General features: G+C 36.1%; 1 protein-coding gene across 1 annotated transcript in view; it reads left to right on the top strand.

The window, feature by feature from the left end:
• The window catches only part of WDR49 (WD repeat domain 49), a 134,848-nt gene that overhangs the window by 1,567 nt on the left and 111,294 nt on the right, over positions 1–21,987 (top strand). The window contains exons 3-5 of the mRNA XM_019643912.1: positions 15,231–15,671; positions 20,452–20,625; positions 21,460–21,634. Coding sequence (XP_019499457.1) covers positions 15,231–15,671; positions 20,452–20,625; positions 21,460–21,634 — 790 coding nt within the window. The remainder of the gene's footprint in view (positions 1–15,230; positions 15,672–20,451; positions 20,626–21,459; positions 21,635–21,987) is intronic.

Genomic DNA, 21,987 nt, shown 5'->3' with positions numbered 1-21,987 from the left:
CTTGACATTAATAAAGTATGATGAAATCTAACAATTATATTAGCCTCTAATTTGCACAAATTTTAATCTTTAGTTATCCACAAAGAAGAGTAGCTAGCCACTGGAAAACTCTGCTATACTGTGTTTTGTATAACAAGTTAGATTCTACCTGTTGATAAATTAATGTCCCGATAGTATCAATCAATTTTGTATAATAGAGTCTATCGTATTTAGTAGCAAAGATACGCTCTGCCCTACACTTTTCTCATTTTACTCTTCATATAGTTACTAGTCATCCAACCCCATTTGTCTGAATTGCCCCAAATGAATTTGACATATTTTGATAGACATAGCAAACATTCTGACAGGACATTCAGAAAAACATTAAAATCAGATTGTGACAGCTTTGACTCTGGAATGAATAGAAATGTGGCAGTTTAGTTGTATGCTAAGAACACAAAAAATTTGAATGCTCAGTCCTATTAACAGAGTTAACGTTATAAAGTAGATACGTGGAGAGTGAACCTGCTACAGAAGGTGGGGTTCTTTTCAAACTACTGATTATCTGGTGTAAACACATGTGAAACTGGTCCATTCAATCTCAAGGTTGTTTTTTTTTTTAACTTTAAACATTTCAAAGGTGAGACCACTTATTTTGAAATTACCAGTTGGAAAAGCAGGACCAAAGGCGATCAGAGATTGTAGTTCAGAGCTTGCACAGACATAGAGAATCTAATGACAGCTTTTCAAAAAGAAATTGAACTTTGCAGGTGTGCTTTGAAGAAAAAATGAAGTCCGTCCATTTTTAACACGCTCAACACACAGGGAATAGAACAATCCAGTGGCAAATGTGCAACTAGGACTAAAAGTTAGGCCCGTGAGCCAGCATGATTTCCAAACACAGCATGGGCATATATAGAAGAATGACACACTAGGCGATTTTGGTGCCGTCCAGTCCATCTGTCGTGAGCATCAGGCCCACAGGCTACAGGTGTGGATTGTTGTAAAAGGAAAAATTGCCCTCAGCTATCCTGCAACACAGAACTCCAAAGACAGTGATTTGTAGTCCAATCGCTAAAGACATGTTCTTAGAAATGCCAAGATTCTGGCACTAGATCCCTTTATCTTGTATTTTATTTATTTATTTTATATTGCAGATTGCTTATTTGGGGCTGAAGAGGTGTCAGATATTAGGTGAAGTCCACCTCCTTTACTAGCAGTGGCAGTGCTTAATTGAAAGCACTTTAAATTATGTAGCAAAGGTTTCACATATATTTCCAAATGAATATTACGTACTATATAAATCTTAGTAGTAACACTGATGAATAAAGTAAGTAATGCTTGCATTTATTGTATGACGGTACAAATGAGTCAGAATCACTTAGTGTTTAAGAGACAGGAGTCAGACTTCCTGGATTTCAATTCCAGTTTTGCCACTTATAATGTGACTGCAAATCACTTAACCTATTTGAGCCTCAGTTTCCTTTATTTCTAACATGGGGATAATAGAGTTGTTGTGATAATTAAGTGAGATATTATCTGGAGAGCAGTTGAAAGTGCTTGAGGCAGATTAAGTGCTCAATTAACATAGGTATTATGTATTCAGTGAGTAGAGGTTGAACCACATGGCCTCTAACATTCTCTTGATTCTAATTCATACAATTCCTAAAGGAAATTAAACTTCTAATAATATAATTATGCTTCTACATTCCTTTTAGTTATGGTATGAAGTGGAAGCAATAAAAGTTGCAAAGAAAAATTTATATAGAAGAGTTAAAAAAGCATCATTCTTCCATCTCCAATTTCATATTTTATTAACATGCAAATGATTTTAATTGATGCCTTGATCTTCTTTAGAACAAAAAAGTTACCTGGGTAGAAGTAGTAGAAAACTAACTTGTGAACTTCATTTTCTTTCAAGTGATGGTTTCCAAAAAGCCATATGTCATCCTGAAGGGAGTGAAACTTATATTATGCATAGAATTGTAAAATGGCTGTTACTCAAACTTTCCTGTAGTCCTTATAATGCTTAGAGAAATGACATGGTCGCTGAATATTCATATTATTTTAATGTCAACTGTATTTTACATTTTCTTGGATAATTTGAAAGCCAGCTATTGTGTCAGGAGTGGATGGCTATGGTTTGCTGATTTTATAAGAATGCTGAGAAGTAGAAGCTATGGTCCAACAGAAATGGAATATTGGAAAAGCCCCAATGATACCCGGCATACATTGAGTTTCTTCCTGGGGCCTTGGTCTGTTGGGGTCTGAATATGCCTTTTTTTTGGATTCTTCACTGTTGACCTCTACATGTCAGGACATTCTGCTCTTTAATCCTGGGTGCCCTGCTGCCTACTTGGCTGGAACTGTAGTTTGCCCACACTGCTGGACCCACTGGATTGGGTCCTGACTTACCTCTGTCAGCAACTAGAATATCCATCTGGCCCAGGTTATGGGCCCAGAGGCAGGGGCTGGCCCTATCCTGTCTACTCTGTGCTTCCACTTACCCAAGCCCTGCTGAATCTTTAAATAGCTAGAAATGCAATCTCCTAAATCACGTAAAGAATGTGAAGTGTTTATACTCAAAGTAAGAAAGGCCAAAACAGCTCTGTGTGAGAAAGGCATAGCAAAAGTCCTAGCAGGAAGTCCCTAGGGATGTTCAGGGGGTTTCTCAGAACAAACTTGTCGTGGGAGTGAATGGAATCTAAACACAGTGCACTTGTGCTAACTTCATCTCAAGAGACCAGAGAAGTTCAGGAGGCAAGTCTGCAGGTCTGAAAATTGTGTTTGAAGTGTAATAAAATGATTAAATCCACAGAATTTATGATGGCCTTATGCTTGACTGTCTTTATAAAATTCCCACGATGCCTGCAGACAGTTTCTGCAGCAGGGCCTATGAACAATGATCCTTTACTCTAACAGGTCAAAGCTGAGGCTGCTGATACGGGCCAGGTGGGAATGTAGAAAATTGGATTTAGTTCTTTTCTATCTTTGCGTTATTTGTCCTTTCTAAACTTTCAGGATTCTCCTCAATTCATGAAGGACACAGTCTTCTCTTGGCCTTCTCATGGCCTATTGTATATTCACTATCAAGGGACCGGACTTCCTGGATCTGTCGCATGTTTTAGAACTATTCTTGTTTCTTACTTCTTTATACTCCAGGAATCACCATCCAAAACACATAAATAAAATCGCCCTTCATGGTTTTATTCATTGTTTTTCCTCAGAGCCATTAGATTTTGCTTATCTTTCATAAAATAAGAGACAGTTCATAAAGATCATTAAAAAATTTTTTAGATAACACTGATAGTTAAAACTCTGCATGTCATCTAATAAACTTCCAAATAAGAAAACCTTAATTTGCATAGAATACACAAACTGTGTGAAATAGCTCAAACACAGTAGAGGTTTATTTCTTATTTATACAAAATAGAAAGCAGATATTTCTAATTGGGCGGCAGTCCCAAGTAGGGGTTCAGATACCCAGCCTTATTTTATTGTCTACTTTCCACTCTTGCCATGCATCAAGTGATTGTAGCATGGGGAGAAGAACATGAAGGAATGAGCATATGGAGAAGGTTTTGTGGGCCAGGCTCACATCACAACTGCAAGGGCAACTGAAAAGTATCATCAGGTATGTGCCCAGAAAACAATTTCACCCACAATTCTTAGAGTTTAATGGTAAGGAAATTTCCTTCTCTCCTAGTAAACCAACTTGCTTCATTTTGTAGTTTAAGGAGAGTCATGTGCCTAATAGTGTTTTGTGTGTTGCTTTAGCTTCCAGGAAGTTCAAAGCTAAATTTAGTGTTCAGTTGATCAACTATTCTTAACATAGATTTTTCTGAAACAATTGTCCACTATTTTTGTTACATGACTCCTGTTCTTTTATCTTTGCTTTCATGATCTAACCTATGAACCTTTTGTTGTAACTGAACTACAATTCTATCTGGAAATCAGTGGAGGTAAAACTGATGAATAAAAATTCAATCCTTCAAGTATGTTAAGATTTTATAAAGTACTTCTGTAGGTATCATGTTATTTGATCCTCTCAAACCTGGAATATAGGTAGAGCAGACATTTTTATTTTCTATTTACACATAAGGAGAATGAAGCTTAAAAGTATTTAATTGAATTGAATGAGGCAGACAGCGCCAGGGCTCAGGGGTGACTGTCGCCTTTCCTGCCCTGTGTATGGCATGGCTCCCTCTGGCCACAAGGCAACCTTCTTTTGGGACGTTGCTCTAAGGAACAGGACCCCAAAAGGATACGGTCTTCATTAACAATACAGGCATGCTCAGTTAATAGCACATGGGTGCTGTGTCCTGGTAACTTGGAATTAATGCATTATCATCAATCGACAACTCCTACAATAAAATTGATGCAGAGAAAGAATAGAAAGAATACAAGGAAAAGATAAGAATAACCCATTGCTTTTTTGTTATTTTTTTTTCCTTTCTAAAGTCATCTCAATGGAGACTTGTGAGAAGGTAAACACGTAAAGCTTAATTTATAACTCTATTATATGGCACAGAGTGCACGCAGCAGCCTCAGTCAATTCATCACCTGCTGAACAAAGGCAGCAGGTCAGAGCATTTCTGGCCCCAACGCCCTTAGTGGAATCAAAAAACCTATTTTTGATGGCAGCAGAAAATCAGTAAGGCTTCTCAGGTCCCTCTCCTCAGCATTAAAGTAATAGTGTGAAGACAAATCCAATCGCACCACAGCTGTCAGAACTGGAAATGATAGAGGACTCTTTGGTGGTTTTATCTGATTTGCTGGAACTTATGGGTGAGGTTAGCAAATGATGTCATCACCAAACACAAGTGAGCTTGGGTGTCAACACACTTGAAAAATTAGTCTTCCTGAATGCTGCTGTCTTTGTGCTGAGTTCTATGACAAGTTCTACCAGCTCCATGCCTTTTCCAATTTCTCTGTGTGCTTTTGGAACAGGTGCTTATAAAAATTAATCTGGATCAGAGAGGGTGATAAAGAGTGTTTTTGGTGAACAAACATTTTAACCTTGAGCTTCAGCCAGGACTGGAGCAGAGAAGGCAACCAGGAAACTTGTTATAAAGGAGAGAGAAGGAAAACAAAGATTCCTATTTCTATTCATTTGTAATGCATCGATGTAGCCAGCCAGACCTGTAGACCAAAGCCTACTCTTTCAAATTTCCTGAATAGTAAAAAAAAAAAAAAAAAAAGACAACTAAAGAACTGTAATTCGTGCAATTTTGACTTCACATTTGTCACATATTACCAAGTATAACACACTGAATGATGACACAAGACCCCACCAACTCTGTTGCAAAATAGGAGACCTCTTAATTGTCCCTTGGTGATATCTGATTTTCCCCCACTTGCTCAGTCCCAAGTCCCTCAGGGTCTTTTCTTCCTTCATCATGTCTTACCACCACTTTATGAATATGACGGTAAGAGTCATTAAATCTTGGCTCCCTGGGCACCAACATTCTCTGCCGAGGACGACCAGGGACACTGTTTTCCTCTAGTTCTTCACCTCCCATCTGTGCACACATTCTTCCCTAATTCTCTCAACACATCTGAGGCCAGGTCGTCACACTGGTCTTGCCCCAGACCTGCATTGGCCAATATATTGGCCACTAACCACATGTAACTATTTAAGTTCAAATGAAGTAAAATAAGAATTTAATAAAATAAAAAATTCAGTTCCTCACAAGCACCAGCCACAGTTAAAAATGCTCACTTACCACATGTGGTTAGTAGCTACCATATTGGATAGTGCAGATTATAGAACATTTTCATTACGGCAGAAAGACTCACTGGACAGGGCTGCTTCTCATGATATCCTACTAAGTTGTTTCACGTCTTCACTTCAGGCCACATTTAAATGGCCAAGGGACTACTTTCAGCCCCTCAGTTCCCCTAGAAACATACCAGACATCTCATATGTTTGATCCTGGATGCCAAACTGATATCGTAAAATATTTCCCTCAAGCTAGTCTGCGACCTATGTTTCCACGTTCCTTCCCTAAGACTGTACAGAATGCGAACATCCAATTCCTTTCAGGGAAATCCTTACCTCTCCGCTCTAAACCTCTCCCCCTACCCTAGAGGTGTTCAGTCTTCATTTGTGGTTCCAACAAGTCAGCCACAAAATTATCTGACACTGGAACATTATCCAACTTGTTTCAGTCATGCTGGTCATATTTTAGTTACTTGAATGCTTTAACCATATTCCTGTTTTAGAGTCTGTCAAATGCTGGTGCTTCACTTGGAATATTCCTGCCTCCTTCCGCTCCCCAGTTTCCCAGCTATCACCTACTCATACTTCATGTTTAAATACTACTCTCCCAGGACAGTCTTCTCATCACCTGGACTGGATTAGCACCTAACCACGCTCCTGTTTTCTCTTTTCAGAGCTTCCTGTATGTTCTTTTTGTTGATCTAATTGCAGATGCTCTGATGAAGTACAATGCCATTATTTGTTTAAAGCCAAGTACAGTAATACCTTGGTTTGCAAGCATAATTTGTTCTGGAAACAAACTTCTCGTATTGGAAGACATCGCTCATTTACCACGTTAAAATGTATTGAAATACATTTTGCTCGTTTTGCGGAACACTGGCAAACCAAGTTACGCGCAATCCAAGCTATTACTGTAGCAGGGTGAGGCGGGCAGAGAGAAGTCAGTGTGAGATCCATAGATTGTGGAGGGTGGAGACCATGGGTGCTGGAGGAGAGAGCAGAGTGTCTAAGATGGGACCTTAGGGAAACCCTTCAAAGGGCTAGAAAAACTGCTGGAGCTGATACAATAAATAAAGAAGGAGGGTTATTTTCTGGAAATAAAAGGTAGAGAGGCAAACAAACAGGAAAAAAAGGTGTAGCCAGTCATACAATTTCATTCATTCTTATGATTCCTATTTATTTGGCAGTCCTTTTATTATTAAAAAAAGATGTCAGAATACATTATTCTCTTCGTAAAAGAAATCCAAGTTACACATGAAATTCCCTTATTACCATGACCCACCTCAACTACTGCCCTGGTAACTACTATTAATGTTGCATTTTCCAATATTTTAATTCATTTCTATCCATATATACACATTATACATGTCGCATATAGCTTTTTTTACATATATTATCATTTTTTTTATGCATTCAAGGAAGAGTGCCACACAAATAGCTCCTAACCATGTGAAAATAACTCAAATTCATTAGGAATTTGACTTGAAACTTTAGTAAAAAAACAATCCATCTTTTATTATTCATTAGTTTAGTAAAGATTAAAAAGATTAATAATATTTACTGTTAGCAAAGAATCAGGGAAATGGGCACCATTACTGAGATTGTAAATTATCAAATCTCTTTTGGCAGACAATTATTCAAACTATATCAAATATCAAATGTAAAATGTATCAAAAATATACTTTTTGAACCAGCAATTCCAATTCTGCAAGCTATCCTAAGTAAATTATATCATGTGCAGAAAAATATATATGCATAAGAATATTCATTGTTCCCAGACAAGAAAAAGCTAAAGGAGTTCATCACCACCAAATGAGTATTGTAAGAAATGTTAAAGAGGGCCGGCCGAGTGGCGCATTAGTTAAGAGTTGGCTTGGGACACCAGCTCTGAGCAGCAGGGCTCCGGTTCGGATCCCACATGAGGGCCAGTGACGCTGCACCCTCTATAGCTAAGATGGTGAACAATGGCTCAACTGGGAGCAGGGCTGCCGTTAGTCGCAGGCAACAGTGTAGGCTGCAGTAGGGCTGGCCGGCAGCTGGCAAGCACTTTCATGAGCTGCCATGAGCCACCATAAGTGGCTGTCCAATGGCCAGTGAGCAACTGCCTCACCGGGGAAGAACGCAATGATAATACCAACATGGGTCAGTGAAGCGACGTCCTCCATAACTAGACTGAAGAACAAAAAAGACATTAACTTGTCTGTTCCCCTTCCCCAATTCCCCAACGCTGTTCCCCTCCTCCAATTCCTCAATAAAACCTTAAAAAAAAAGAGACTTCATTAAGAAGAAGAAAAAAGATAAAAAATATGAATAATAAAATGGCAATAACTACATATCTATCAGCACTTACTTTATATTTAAATGGATTAAATGCTCCAATCAAAAGACATAAGGTGGCGGACTGGATAAGAAAACAAAACCCTTACATATGCTGCCAATAAGAGACTCACTTCAGGTCAAAAGACACACACAGATTTAAAGTAAATGGATGGAAAAAGATGTTTTGTGAAAATGGAAATGAGAAAAAGAAGCTGGAGTAGCAATACTTATACCAGACAAAATAGACTTTAAAACAAAGGTTATAACAAGACAAAGAAGGACCCAGTAATCCCACTTCTGGGTATTTATCCGAAGAAACTAAAAATATTAATTCAAAGAGACATGCATTCATATGTTCATTTCATAGCCAAGAATGGAAGCAAACTAAGTGTCCATCAATAGGCAAATGGATAAAGAAGAAGTGGTACATATATACAGTGGAGTATTACTCAGCCATAATAATGAACAAAATGGATGGACCAAGAGAGTATTACATTAAGTGAAATAAGTCAGACAGAGAAGGATAAATATCATATGATTTCACTTATATGTGGAATCTAAAAAATCCAATAAACAAACAAAACAGAAACAAACTCATAGATACTGAAAGCATTTTGATGGTTACCAGATGGGAAGAAGGTTGGAAGAATGGGTGAAAAAGGGGAAGGGATTAAAAAGTACAAATTGGTAGTTATAAAATAGCCCTGGGAATTATAAAATATCCATTTAGTACTATTTACTAAAATAGTAAACTAAAACATAAGGAATGTAGTCAATAATATTGTAATAAATATCTATGGTGTCAGATGGGTACTAGATTTATCAGGGTGATAATTTTATAAGTTATATAAATGTCTAATCACTATGTTGTACACCTAAAATTAATATATTATCTGTCAACTGTAATTGAAAAATTTTAAAAAAATTTAAAAAATATTCATTGTAATATTGTCAATGAAACAGAGTGTTTAAAACACCCCAAGTAGCCATCAATAAATGAATGGATAAATAAATTATGGTATACTCATACTACTCAGCTATTAAAAATAAGTAATACATACATTATATATATTATGTATTATATATATATTAATTTTTAAGTCATTTTAGCTATATTGCCTGTAGGACTTTCTAAATGGCCCTTTATCGCCATGTCACCCTTTGCCATCTTACTGTTTCCCATCCTGTCCACCTCCCCTTTCTGCCACTTTTCTTTGCTTCTCTGTCTAATCAAACAAAACCAAATCAATAAAAAATATATCAAATTATTCTCTTTTCATTTCCAGCAGCTTGAACCTTTTTCTTTCTTGATTGGTGTCTTACACGTACCTCATCTTTCACTTCCAACTAAATGGGAATCTCAAGAAATGTTCTCAAACAAAGCTATTTTGGCACCAAACATGAACTTAGTACATCTTTTACCTTGTAAGAACTGGCACAAGGCCTCTGAAAGATGTAGCTACAGGTTTTTAGTGTTTTAGGTGAGAGCATCTTCAGCAGAGGGAAAGAAGCTGGATTGCAATGGGTTGAGTCAATTGGAGACAATGTGTGAACCGGATTCCTTCAAAATGGCTCTTTGACAGTAGCTAAGAGCAGATGGTAATGTCAAGGGAAGATTTTTAATGATTCAAGTGACTTGATCATGTTTAAAGGCTTATGAAAAAGAGTCAACAGAGAGCAAGAGGACGATGATGGAAAAGGTCCTCTGAGGTAGTGAAAGAAGGACAAAGAAGAGAGGAGCAGTTCTGTTGTCACAGGAGGGAAAAGATGCAAGTCAATCTATGTGTGGGAAGCAGAAAATTGAGAAAGTTCCCATCTGATTGACATCTCTTCTCCTCTTTCTTCTACTCTTCCTCCTCTCATTCTCCTTTATTTCTGTGAATTAAGAGTCAAATTTCTCTGTAGGAGAATCAGCAAGAAAATTAGGAAGGGTCCCTAGTCGTACAGAGGAACTTTCTGAGTTTGGAGAGCATGTATTTATGATAGTGGCACGATTTTCCCCATTTGTGTCGTCTTTGTTCATCAGCGTTCAGCAGCCTGGATGTAGGCATGGTGAAGATTGTGTTTCCAGGGCTAGTGTTTTGCTAGATATCTGGGATGAAAGGATGAAGGATCAAAGGAATGAGTAGAATAGTCAGAGATTGGTTCTAGTGTTGGATTGTTGGTTTGAGAAGGATGCAAGAGCAGGTAGGATCTGATAATTTGGTGGAAAGGATTTCCCTCTAGAACCTGGTTTGAAATCTTTCTGACTTTTTAGTCATTTCATGTTTATTTTATTGATTTAGCGTTCATATATAAATTTTAAGTATATTGTCATAAAGTTTTAGGGTTCTAAATAAATAGCTTTTATAAAAACCGAATGAGATCACTTGGGTATACACATTCCAACCTCCTGTTTTTCTGATTTGTTGGTGAATGTGTTATCCTAGAGAGAATCAGGTTTTGTTAAAGTCAGCGTATCTGTGGTGTGATGTAAGTGGTTAGGAACTGGAAGTCCTTGGGTGTAGGCCTATTTCTACCAACAGTGAGCTGTGTGACCTCAGAGAAACCTTTTTAACTCTCTGGGCCTCAGTTTCTTTCTTTTAAATGCAGGGTTTGGTGTAGATTCTCTAAATTCCCTTCCAGCTCTAACGTGCATGAAATTCATGGATGCAATCTATGGTTTCCAACAAAGGGAGAACAGTTGATTTTAAAAATGTGTGTAAAAAGCAATTGTTTTTAAAAACATGTTTTAAAAACAATTAAATTTATTCTTAAAAACCGTGTATGTTTATCCTTCTATAACGATATTTCCAAATGATCAATGAAGCTTAATTGTCTCTTGGCTACACCATTCCTCTGGTCAAGCTCAGCCCCACAAGTTTCTAGCTTAGGCAAAACAGTGATGGTGATAAACATAATGTAGGCCTAAAGCAGAGAAATGAAAACTTCCGCAGACAAAGAAAACTGATATGGGCAATTACACATGTAAGGGATTATGATCATCTTTATTTAAAATTTAAGGAAAGATTTGTTAATTTATTTTTTTTTCCCTGCAGCTGCAACTCAATTCTAATTTACCAGTTGATAGAAAATCTGACTGTTGAGAATTAGGTTCAGGAAAGTTTAGTTCCAAACCTTAAATTCAATACAGGTATTTCAAAGTCTGTGCCTTTGTTAGCCACAAAATTGTAACTCCATTCAGATCGGTGAGCTTTTGAATCATTGACATTATAGTGTTAATGAAAATTAAAACCAACTAAAATCCACTGAAGCAAGAAAAAGGAGCAACATGCACCTCGGCTGGTAGACTAGTCTCTTCTGTTCAGTAGTTCAATCTCTCACGAATGTTCATTGGTAGGTGAAAATGGCAGGGGGCGATATAAACTGATGCATCTGTTTTGAAATAACATCTAATCTGCTCGAGAAGATGTTCACAGGGTTTGACAGCAAACCCTAATACATATTCATAACCAATATGCTTTGTAACCAAGGGAAATTGAGGCAAGTGCAACAGAATGAAGCATGAAAAGCAGCATGTTAATTTTTAATTTAATTAGATAAGGGGAACGAATGCATTTTGATAGTGCATATTAATTCAGCTGCCACGAGACATTACCCCCAAATCATGCCAAATATTTGGCAGAAGAAATGTTTTTGGTGAAGTGCTTGATAAAACTAGCAGGTTCTGGGGAAAACCAGATACTGAGGTCCTATTAGAAATTATTTTTCATGTAGAGAAAAAGAAGCATTGCAGAAGCCTAATGATCTGAAGTCAAACAAAAATAAAAGCTTTCAAACTAAGGAAAGGGTACTGGTCCATATAAGATTTCTGTGTATGGACTGTTTTTGACATGTGTAAAAGTTAAGTTAAGTTTGAAATTGGAAAATACGCAATAATGAGAATGATTCTTGTGATCTGGTTACTTTTGGTACTTAGAACCCAGTGTCATTTGTTGAAACCAGCACAGCTAGGCTCCCCTCTGAAGTATAAGAGCACAGATCTTGCCTATCTTGTTAAAGCTGGTGCTGAGTGCTTAGAATAGTGTTTGGCATGAAGCAGGCACTTAATAAATATTTGGTAAATAAATGAATAAATAAAACTACCCCATGCTACCTTGTATGTATACATGCTCAATGTAAGTTTATTAATTGAATAGATCAATGGATAGGTGGATGGCTGGCTGGATGGAAATATTTCTCTAAGTGGCTTGCAATGTCAATTAATTTGACATTAATTTGCAGGATCTGGAAGGAAATACCAAAGGATAAGGGCAGTGATCCGTGGATCGGTGACATGTGAATACGCTGTCAGCTTTGACAGAGAAAATACCCAGAGTTCTGATCAAATTGAATTGTACTCTGTCCATAGTTTGTAACTGGGACTTGTGTTCTTGTTTTGGGCAAATCCTCATTTACAAAGTTGGAGAAAAAGAGACATTTTTTTCTTTCCTCATTTTATTATAAAATATTGCTTATATATTATATATATATAAAATAAAATAAAAAGTTAAGGAAAAACAAACAAATAACATTTCTAACAGTTAGCAAATTTTGAGAGTATTAAGTTTCTGCTTTAGAAATGTATTGCTCTGTTTTATCAGAAAGTATATAAATATTTAGGCTTACTAGAGCTATTTTTTAGCAACCAATTGGCGAGTCTTATAAAGAATGAGAATTCCACAGCTTGGTGAGGTCTTGGGTATAGGCAATCTTACATTTTGATCATAGAAATGTAAATTTGTTCAACCATCGTTGTAGGAGGATTTGACAAGACATCAAAACTTTAAGAATGTGCAAATTCTTTGACTCAGCAATTCTGCTTCTAGGGAATTTCCCTCAGGAAATAATTGGACAACTGGGCAAAGATGAATGTGTAGTGATATTTGTTGCTGGGTTGTTCATATAAAACAGCAAAGCATTGGGACAAATTGAAATCTTCATAATAGGGGGTTGTAAATTGTGTGTCTTCTCTGTAGAATATTGTGCAGCCATTAAAATTATGATAAAGACCAGTGTATATTATACAAGGCATAGCTTCAGGACATGATCTAAAGTGGAAAAGCAGTAATCAAAGATATGTATATCATGATACCATTCGGTAAATGATACACAGATATTTCTATTTCTGCATAAAAACATATGAAAAGCTGGTGGAGGATTTTAATTTGGGGCTCATCTATATTTTATTTTCTATAGTAAAAACATAGATCATTTTGTGCAAAAATTAGTAATTTAAAAAATGTGTTGGCACACTCACACATTGCTAATTGAAAGTGCATGATCTCTTAATGAAGAAAACAGGCTGTCAAGTTTCTTTACAAAGGGTATATTTTTGGAAGTTTGCACTTAAGAGTTAGTGCTCAGTTTTTCTATAAGTTACAGGAAAATCCAAATCTTATAAAACTCAGAAGCTGAAGGGAATTTTACAGAGTTCTTTTTTTTTTTAATAAATAGGCAGCTCACTAGAACTGACTGTAGCTGCAGAAAAACCTTTCTAAGCAAAAGGAAATGACTTTTAGAATATTCGTTGAAAGGGTTCAGGGAGACAGGAAGATTTTCTAGAGGCCTAAAGATGTGCCTACTGAGATAATCAGCCAGACGTTCTGAATATATTAGCTTTCTTGGAAGAAAAATTGGAGGAAATAACATTATTTTCTTACTCAAAAGTTAACTAGAGATAGCAAAATAAATTTACAAACATTATCTTAGAAAGGGCTGAGTGAGAATGTGTTTTCTAATGCATCATACACTTTCACTTTTATCAGAAAAGGAATTCTAAGCAACACAGGGGCACTTATTTTTACCTCAAAAATACCAGGCAGAGACTCTTGACTAATAGAAGTGAAAAGGGTATACTCTAAAACACTATTGGGTCATTTTTATTTGGTAGGTTTGCATTCAAACTGGAACAAAATGCTTATGAGAAGAAAATTTTATTAAAGCCATACTCATGAGATTTTCAGTACTAAGTTATGTTCTTATTTGAAACATGATTTTCAGTATCCATGGATTCTGTATTTGTGAATTCGCCTACTTTCTAAAATTTATTTGTAATCCCCAAATCAATACTTAAAGCACTTCCATTGTCATTCACGGACATGTCCATACATAGTGGCAAACACTTTGTCTTCCAACGTGTATATTCCAGGCTGAGGTCCAACAAGATGACACTGCCTTCTAATCCAGCTCTCTTACTGTAAACAAGCATCCTCTTTGTAGTCTACTTACAGCCAAGGTTTTTTTTTTTGTATGTTGCGCCTTTTGTGGGTGATTCCACTCTTTAAAATGGCCTCCAAGAGTAGTGGTCAAGTTCTGTCTGGTGTTCCGGAGTGCAAGAAACCTGGGATTTGCCTTATGGAGAAAATACGTGTGTTTGATAAACTTCCTTAACTCATGAGTTATAGTGCTGTTGGCCATGAGTTCAATGTTAATGACTTAACAAGATATATTAAATAAGGTGTCTTTCAACAGAAACACACATAAAACAAAATTATGAATTGATCAGTTGATGAAAATACTATGACCAGAGGCTCAAAGACACATTCCCTGAGGAGCAATGATTCAGTATCTCTAGTTTAGTGTTTGTAGAGACTTTATAGAACATAACTACCCTGAGTAACAAAAATCAACTGTGTATGGTTTCACTGTTCTTTGTGAATATTTATAGAAGTGGACTTCTTGTCCTTGGTTTGAAGTTTCACTGTGGTATAATTTTACTGGCTGTGCTAAACTTTCTGCAGGGATTCACCCATTTTCTGTAAACCACTGTGTTAATTTCCTATTGACGTTATAACAAATTTAGTAGCTTAAAACGCACAACTTTATTACTTTAGAGTTCTAGAGGTCAGAGGTTCCAAAATGGGTTTTACGGGGCTAAAATCGAGGTGGTGCGAGAATTGTCTTCCTTTCAGAGGCTCTAGGGGAGAATGCTTGCTTGCTTTTTCCAGCTTCTACCAGCTGTCTTCATTCCTTGGAGCATAGGCCTGCATCACTCCGACCTCTGCTTCTGTCATCATATTAAATCTGTGACTCTCCCACACCCCTCTTCCACTTATACGGATGTTATTGAGAACGTCAGCCTGTAGCCCTATCAATTCAATTATTTGCCCCGCAGCCCAAATTCATTTAAGTATAGTACTGTTATAAAGTCAAAGGTATATTTCTTTGTAGCCCAGCACTCTGATACTTAATGATGCTTTCACTGTTTTGTTTTTATTCCTGTGTGTAGCCCTCAGAGCCAACTCAAACCATATGTATGTCCAGAGAAGAGTTCGTGCAGAGGATGATGGAGATTGTTGGTTGGGGCACAAAGGAAGAATATGGGGAGCTCTTTGACAAAGTGGATGTGACCCAGGATGGATTCCTTAATTGGAACAAGCTGACTTCGTTTATCCTGTTAGCGCTTTATGAGAATGATGAACAAGCAAAGGCATCTGTGGTTCCCCAGTGGAAAGACCTTGAATTCCTCCCAGCGAAACACAAAGACACCATTCAAAAAGTAATTTTCTTAAAATGTTCAAGTCGTTATCTGACCATCAGTAAGGAAGGTTTATTAGGAATCTGGGGAGAGAATTTAAAGCTGCAAGAAACACTTCCCATCACTCCGGATGCCACCAAGCTTAAACACCTGTGGGTGACAAGTCTGGTTTCTCTGGAAAATGTAAAGAAGGTACAACGTATTTATAAATAAATTTACTGCTTGTAAAAGGGGAAAAATGATGGGACAGGGCCCCAGACCAATATCAGGTATAACAGTAGCAGTGGCAAAGAGCTGCGTTATTCCTCTGTTCCTCTTCCCTGACCTGGAGGAAATGCAAGTACAGCCAAGGGAGCTGCTCAATGTCCCAAGCTGCTCTCTTCTGTGCCTTTAAAAGACACGGCTGATACTGACTCAGGCTCTTGGCTCTGGCCCAAATGTGGCCATGCCGCATTCTAGCTAATAGGACCTTTATGACTGGATAGTTTACAGCAGAATCATGAATCTATATGCAGAGCTGAGAGGCTTGAACAGTGCATGGCACAGCTGAGTGCAATTACAGAGAACTGCTTGTCTGATGTTGATGATTTTGACCACTGTACTAATTGGTTTCTTAATTCTGATGGGTAGGACCCCATCAGCCCAAATATCCTCATATAACGATACCTATGAGCAAATAACATACTGAAAGGAAAACCAATTTGTGAGGGAAGGATGCAGCTTAAATAATTCATATTCTTAGTATTTTATATTAATCAGATTGGAAGTTTTACTTCGAAAAAAATGTAAATACACATATAAGCAGAGATAATAGTACTAAGAACCGCTATCCATCCTTAACCATTTTCCAATTCATAGCAAATCTTGTTTTATCTATACAGTCCATCTATTGAAATCCAAAACACCAATCATTTAATTTGTTAATATTTGGTATTTCTAAAATATCTCTTCTTAGCATAACCATAATGGCACTATCACATTTAATATAAATAGCAATAATTCCTTAATATCATCAACTATTCAGTCATGTACGTATTTCCTTGTCTTATGATTTTTAATAGTTTCTTGTTTGTTTGAACCAAGATCTGAAAAAAGTCCAAACATTATGAATAGTTGTTATGTCTCCTTTGATCTCTTTTGATTTTCCTCCATCTTTTCTTTATTCTTGCATTTTGTTGTTGTTGCTGTTGATGTTTTGGTTAAAGACACTCAGTGTTTGTCCTTTAAAATTTCCCGCTGTCTGGATTTTTCAGATTGTATTTACATGGGGTTGTTTAACATGTCTACTTGTTCTTTGTATTTCTAGTAAATCAGTAATCAAGTCTGAAGTCGTGGTGTTCCTCAATCAGTAAGCACAAAATGCTGGTTCTCTCTCTTCATGGAATGTTAACAGTTACGGCTGATTATTCCCAGATGCATCAATTTATTAGGGGGTTGCAAGATGATGACATTCAAATTTCATCATTTCCTCTTCCTTTATAAGGTGGAATACTTCTATTAAAAAAATCCCCTTGTCAATAATTTAGCTATCATGTAGTATAAATTGTATTACAAAGACAGAATACATGACTACTTTTATTTACTAGTATTCAAAATTATCAGCTGGTTTTCTAATATCCTCTAGGAGAAAAAAATGAGTACTCATCATTATTGTTATCAATTTCATTATAAACATGGGTTTAAGAAAAACTGAATTGTGTCAATCCACTGAGTTATTAGCCCACCCCCCAAATTGTACTGTCTTTGGGCAGTGGAATGACTAAAAGTCAGTTTCTGAATCTTTTTTAATATAACCTTAACAGTCTTTGAAAACTTCTTTGCTTCCTGGTATGACAAAATGTTCCAGGATTATCTCGCGCATTTATTATGCAAGATCCAGAATCAGCCATTTCTTCAGCGAGCCAGGTTCTGTTTAGTTTCTACTGCCTGGATACATAAAGAATCATCATCATTATCAGCTTCCTATGTGACATGCCCTGCTCTGTTAATCCTCTCAAGATTACCATGAAGTGGATAGTATTCCCACTTCAAGAATGAGAGCTTGAGCAAGGAGAGGTGGTGAAATTTGCCTGATGTCACACACAATGTCATCAGTGTTGCCAGGTTTGTAGATGGAAGCAGCCTGATTTAATCAGAGCCTGTGCTGTTAGTCTTTGCTGCCTCCAGAGTGGCAGATCCTTCTTGCAAAGGGCCTGCTGTCAATGCTAAACTGGTACGGATTAAAAAGATAGTTCTAGTCCAGAATTTTTAAAATATCTGTGCACAGCATTCTGTTATTTATTGTTTGTGTTGCTGTGTTATGTAATGATTATGTTGTGCGTGTTCTTCCTTCCAGGACTGATGACTAAATCTTAGGCTTTTCTTTACACTTACTCAACATAAAAGCTTAAGGGATGTTGCTCTTTATCCTTTTTTAAAGCAGCTTTAGTGAAGTATAATTATACAAAATATACTGCACATATTTAAAGTATCCAAATGAATAGATTTTAATACATTTACATACCTGTGAAAAACCAAGAGTACAATGAAGATAATGAGCAATTTCATTACCCTCGAAAGTTTCCTTGTGCCCTTTTGTAATCTCCCCTCCAACCAACTCCCATTCTTCCTTGTCAGGTAACGAATGATATGCTTTCGGTCACTATACATGAGTTTGTATTTTCTGGACCTTTTTATAATTGGCATCATATAGTGTGTGCTCCTTTTTTGTCTGACTTCTTTAGCTTGGCATATTATTTTGAGATACAGCCATGTTGTTGGATATGTCAGTAGTTTATCTTTTTATTGTTGTATATGGATATAGTATATCTTCACCAACGTTAGTTATGATCAGGTATTTTGTTCTCTTAATTTGAGCCATTTTAATAGATTTGTATTTTATCACATTGTGGTTTGAATTCACATTTCCCTAAAGACTAATAATATTGAGGATATTTTCATGTACTGATTTACTACCTGTGTATCCTCTTTGGTGAAGTGTCTTTTCAAATGTTTTGCCAATATTTTGTCAAGTTTATTTTGTTATTTATTATTGGCTTCTGGGAGTTCTTTGTAGATTCTGTATACATTTATCAAATGGATACTTTACCAATAGTGTACCCAGTTCATGTTTTGTCATTTCATTCTTTCAACAATGCCTATGGTAATTTTATTTTCAGATTGTTTATTGCTAGCATATAAAATATAATAGATTTTTAGAAAAATTATCTTATATCCTGCAACTTTGCTGAACTCATTTATTAGTCCTAACCTTTGTTGTTGTTAGTTGTTGTTGATCCTTTAGGATTTTCTATGTATAAGATTACACCATCTACTAAAAGAAATAGTTTAAATTCTTCCTATTCAATCTGGATGTTTTTATTTCTTGCCTAATTTCCTGGGCTAGAACTTCAGTACAGTGTTGAATTGAAGTTGTTAGAGTGAACATCCTCATCTTGTTCCTAATCTTAGGGAGAATATATTCATTTTTTCATCATTAAGTATCTAGCTGTGGGTTTTCTTTTCACATGCTGTTTACCAGGTTGAAGACATTCTCTTCTATTCCTGGATTATTGAGTACTGTTAGCATGAAAATGTGTTGGATTTTTGTCATAATTTTTTTCTTAATTATTGATATAATCATATAGTTTTTGTCCTTTATTCTATTAATATGGTGTAGGGGGTCAAATATCTGGTGATGGGAGAACTGACTCTGGATGGTGATCACACAATGTGATATATAGATGATGTATTATAAATTGTACACTTGAAACCTATGTAATTTTACTAACCATTGTCACCCCAATAAATTTAATTTTAAAAAATGGTGTATTACATTGATTGTACCTGTATGTTAAACTAACGATGCATTCTGGTATAAATATCTCTTGGTCTTGGTGTGTAATATCTTTTATATGTTGGGTTTCTCTGCTAGTATTTAACTGAAGAGTTTTTACATCTATATTCATTAGAAATACTGATCTGCAGTTTGTGTGGTGTGTGTGTGTGTGTGTGTGTGTGTATGTGTGTGTGTGTGTGTGTGTGTGTGTGTGTGTGTGATATGTCTTTGTGTGGTTTGGTATTAGGATAATACTGGCTTCATAAAATGATTTGGGAAATGCTGCCTCCACTTCTATTTTTGGAAGTGCTTGAGAAGTATTGGTGTTAACTCATTAAATGTTTGGTCGAATTTATTAGTGAAGCCATTTGGGCCTGGAATTTTCTTTGTGGGAATTTTTATTTATTTTTATTTTTTATTTTTTATTATTCATTCAGTCTCTTGTTCTATGTATGCTTAGTTTTTCTGCCTTCTTGTGTTAGTTTAGGTAATTTTGTTTTTAGGAATGTGTCCATTTCTTATAAGTTCTAATTTGTTGGCATTTAATTGTTCATGGTATTCTCTTGTAATCCTTTTTTTATTTCTATAAAATTAATAGTAATATTCACTCTTTTATTTGTGATTTTAGTAACATGTATCTTTTGTTTTCTTGGGTTAGTCTAGGTAAATTTTGTCAATTTTATTGACAAATTTATTTGCCCTTTTAAAAATAGATTTTTGGATTATCTGACTTATGAAGGCCACTTACCAAGTTTTTAATCAATTGATTTTTGTGAAAGCTTCTGCTCTTTATAAAACATGGTTTGTTAAGTTCCTAGTACTACTATGTGATGATGTAGTTCTCTATGTCTTTGTTTTTTCTTTGTGGTTAGTCATCTACTCTCCCATGGATGGAAGAAGTTGGTGGATGTGTGAAGTAGGGATAGGGAAGAAAGTATGTTCAAAGTATGACTTTAATGGAAAATATTTTTTCTTGGTCAGTTCAAAGTTAGAATAAAGCATATGTGTGCAACCATGCTATACTTCTGTAATAGTCTTAAGAACCCTCAAGGAACAATGTCTGATTTGGTGCTAAAGATTTGCCTGTCTTCTTTGCATATTGATTTCACTAAATCCATCAGAAAAGGTTTCTGATTTTCTACTTTGCTTCTTTAGATAGCGGTGGCTTTTACAAGTAAAGAGATTTGTTTCTATGATCTACTATCTGAAGAATTCCCCTGTCAATATAAACTCCAAGGCCTGAAAGGAACACCAATTTGCATGGATTATTGGTATGACCCTCTCGATGCCAATGAATCAATTCTTTCTTTTGGGGATATAACTGGAAAGGTAGGTAAGAGAATGGTAAGATTGACCACTATTTTAATGATCAAACTGTAGACTCAATATAGGAATACAATGCAATGAGTATGACATCCTAATTGACCTACATTATCAATTATGAGGCCACACATGATAAACATGGATTAGGTCACAATTCCTTTTGTTATGAAAACCAACCTTCATTGTATTTTCTTGTATGTATAGTCTGATTTTTCTTATTTAGAAAAACAATTGCTAGCTTTTTTCACCATAAGATGCTTATAATCTGTTAGATCCCAATATTAATAAACACTGAATATTAAACGTCTGAAGTTTTCTCTTATAACACTTTCACATTAATTATTCTGATTTTCATTCATAAGATGTCAGGTTTCTCAGTACCAGCCTGATGGAAATTGATGATTTCCTGTATCATGTAACAAAGGATAGATGCATTAGGGTAGCACGGGCACCCAGACATTGGATGCAATGATTTCTATCTTCCTATCAAATTCCACCCAACCTCTGTAAAATTATTACTTACTGAATGACATTAGAATATGCCTGTCAACTCTGAAGTAGTCTAATTTGAACAATTTCCTTTCATAATTGTGAAAGCTTTTCATTCTTACTGTTTTTAATAACAAGTGTCTCATGAAAGCAAATGAACCACCCTTGGTAATTTCCTTATTAACATTGTAGTTTTTCTGTCTTTTAATACAACTGTTTGCATCCTTTAAACAATATTGAAGAACTTCCTATGAATTAAATATCAATTTTTTATTAATCTTAAAGAACATAGACTCTTCTTGCAACAATTTCTCTGCCCATGCTTGTTTTTCTTTTAATGTTTCTCTCAAGGTTCAAGCAATTGCTTTCACGACAGCCTTGATTGCCTTGTTTGAACGTCCTGCTAGCTCACGTGAAGATGAAGAGGCCACCGTTATCATTACCTGGGCAGAACTGCTCTCTGGATACCACAAATGTTGCTATACATTACAGCACAAACTTCATCACGGAGATTGGGTCAGGCAAGGTACTGAATTTCAATAGTAATGAACGAAATGGTAACCTTCGACTTCTGCATTTATATTCTTTGATGAAAATGCTATATACAAAATGTTCAAGTCTAGAAACCAGTAAGCGGTTCTCTGGAAGTTTTGTCCTGGATTGTATGCTGTCCCCTGCACACTCGCAGGACTTCTTTCTTTTCTTTCCTTCTAAAATTTATGCCTCATACAATTAATTCAGTGCACTAAAACAAATCTCAAGAGAAGGGAAAAAATTGTCACAGAATCCATTTAACTTCTAACTTTGATCCTAATTAGACTCATCTAGTCACTTCTGGGCTGCTTAATAAAAGAATTTAACAAGTTCCCTCAAAAACTA

This window comes from Hipposideros armiger, unplaced genomic scaffold (assembly GCF_001890085.2).
Source record: "Hipposideros armiger isolate ML-2016 unplaced genomic scaffold, ASM189008v1 scaffold_83, whole genome shotgun sequence".
Classification (NCBI taxonomy): Eukaryota; Metazoa; Chordata; class Mammalia; order Chiroptera; family Hipposideridae; genus Hipposideros; species Hipposideros armiger.
This window is presented reverse-complemented; position numbering and strand designations above follow the sequence as displayed.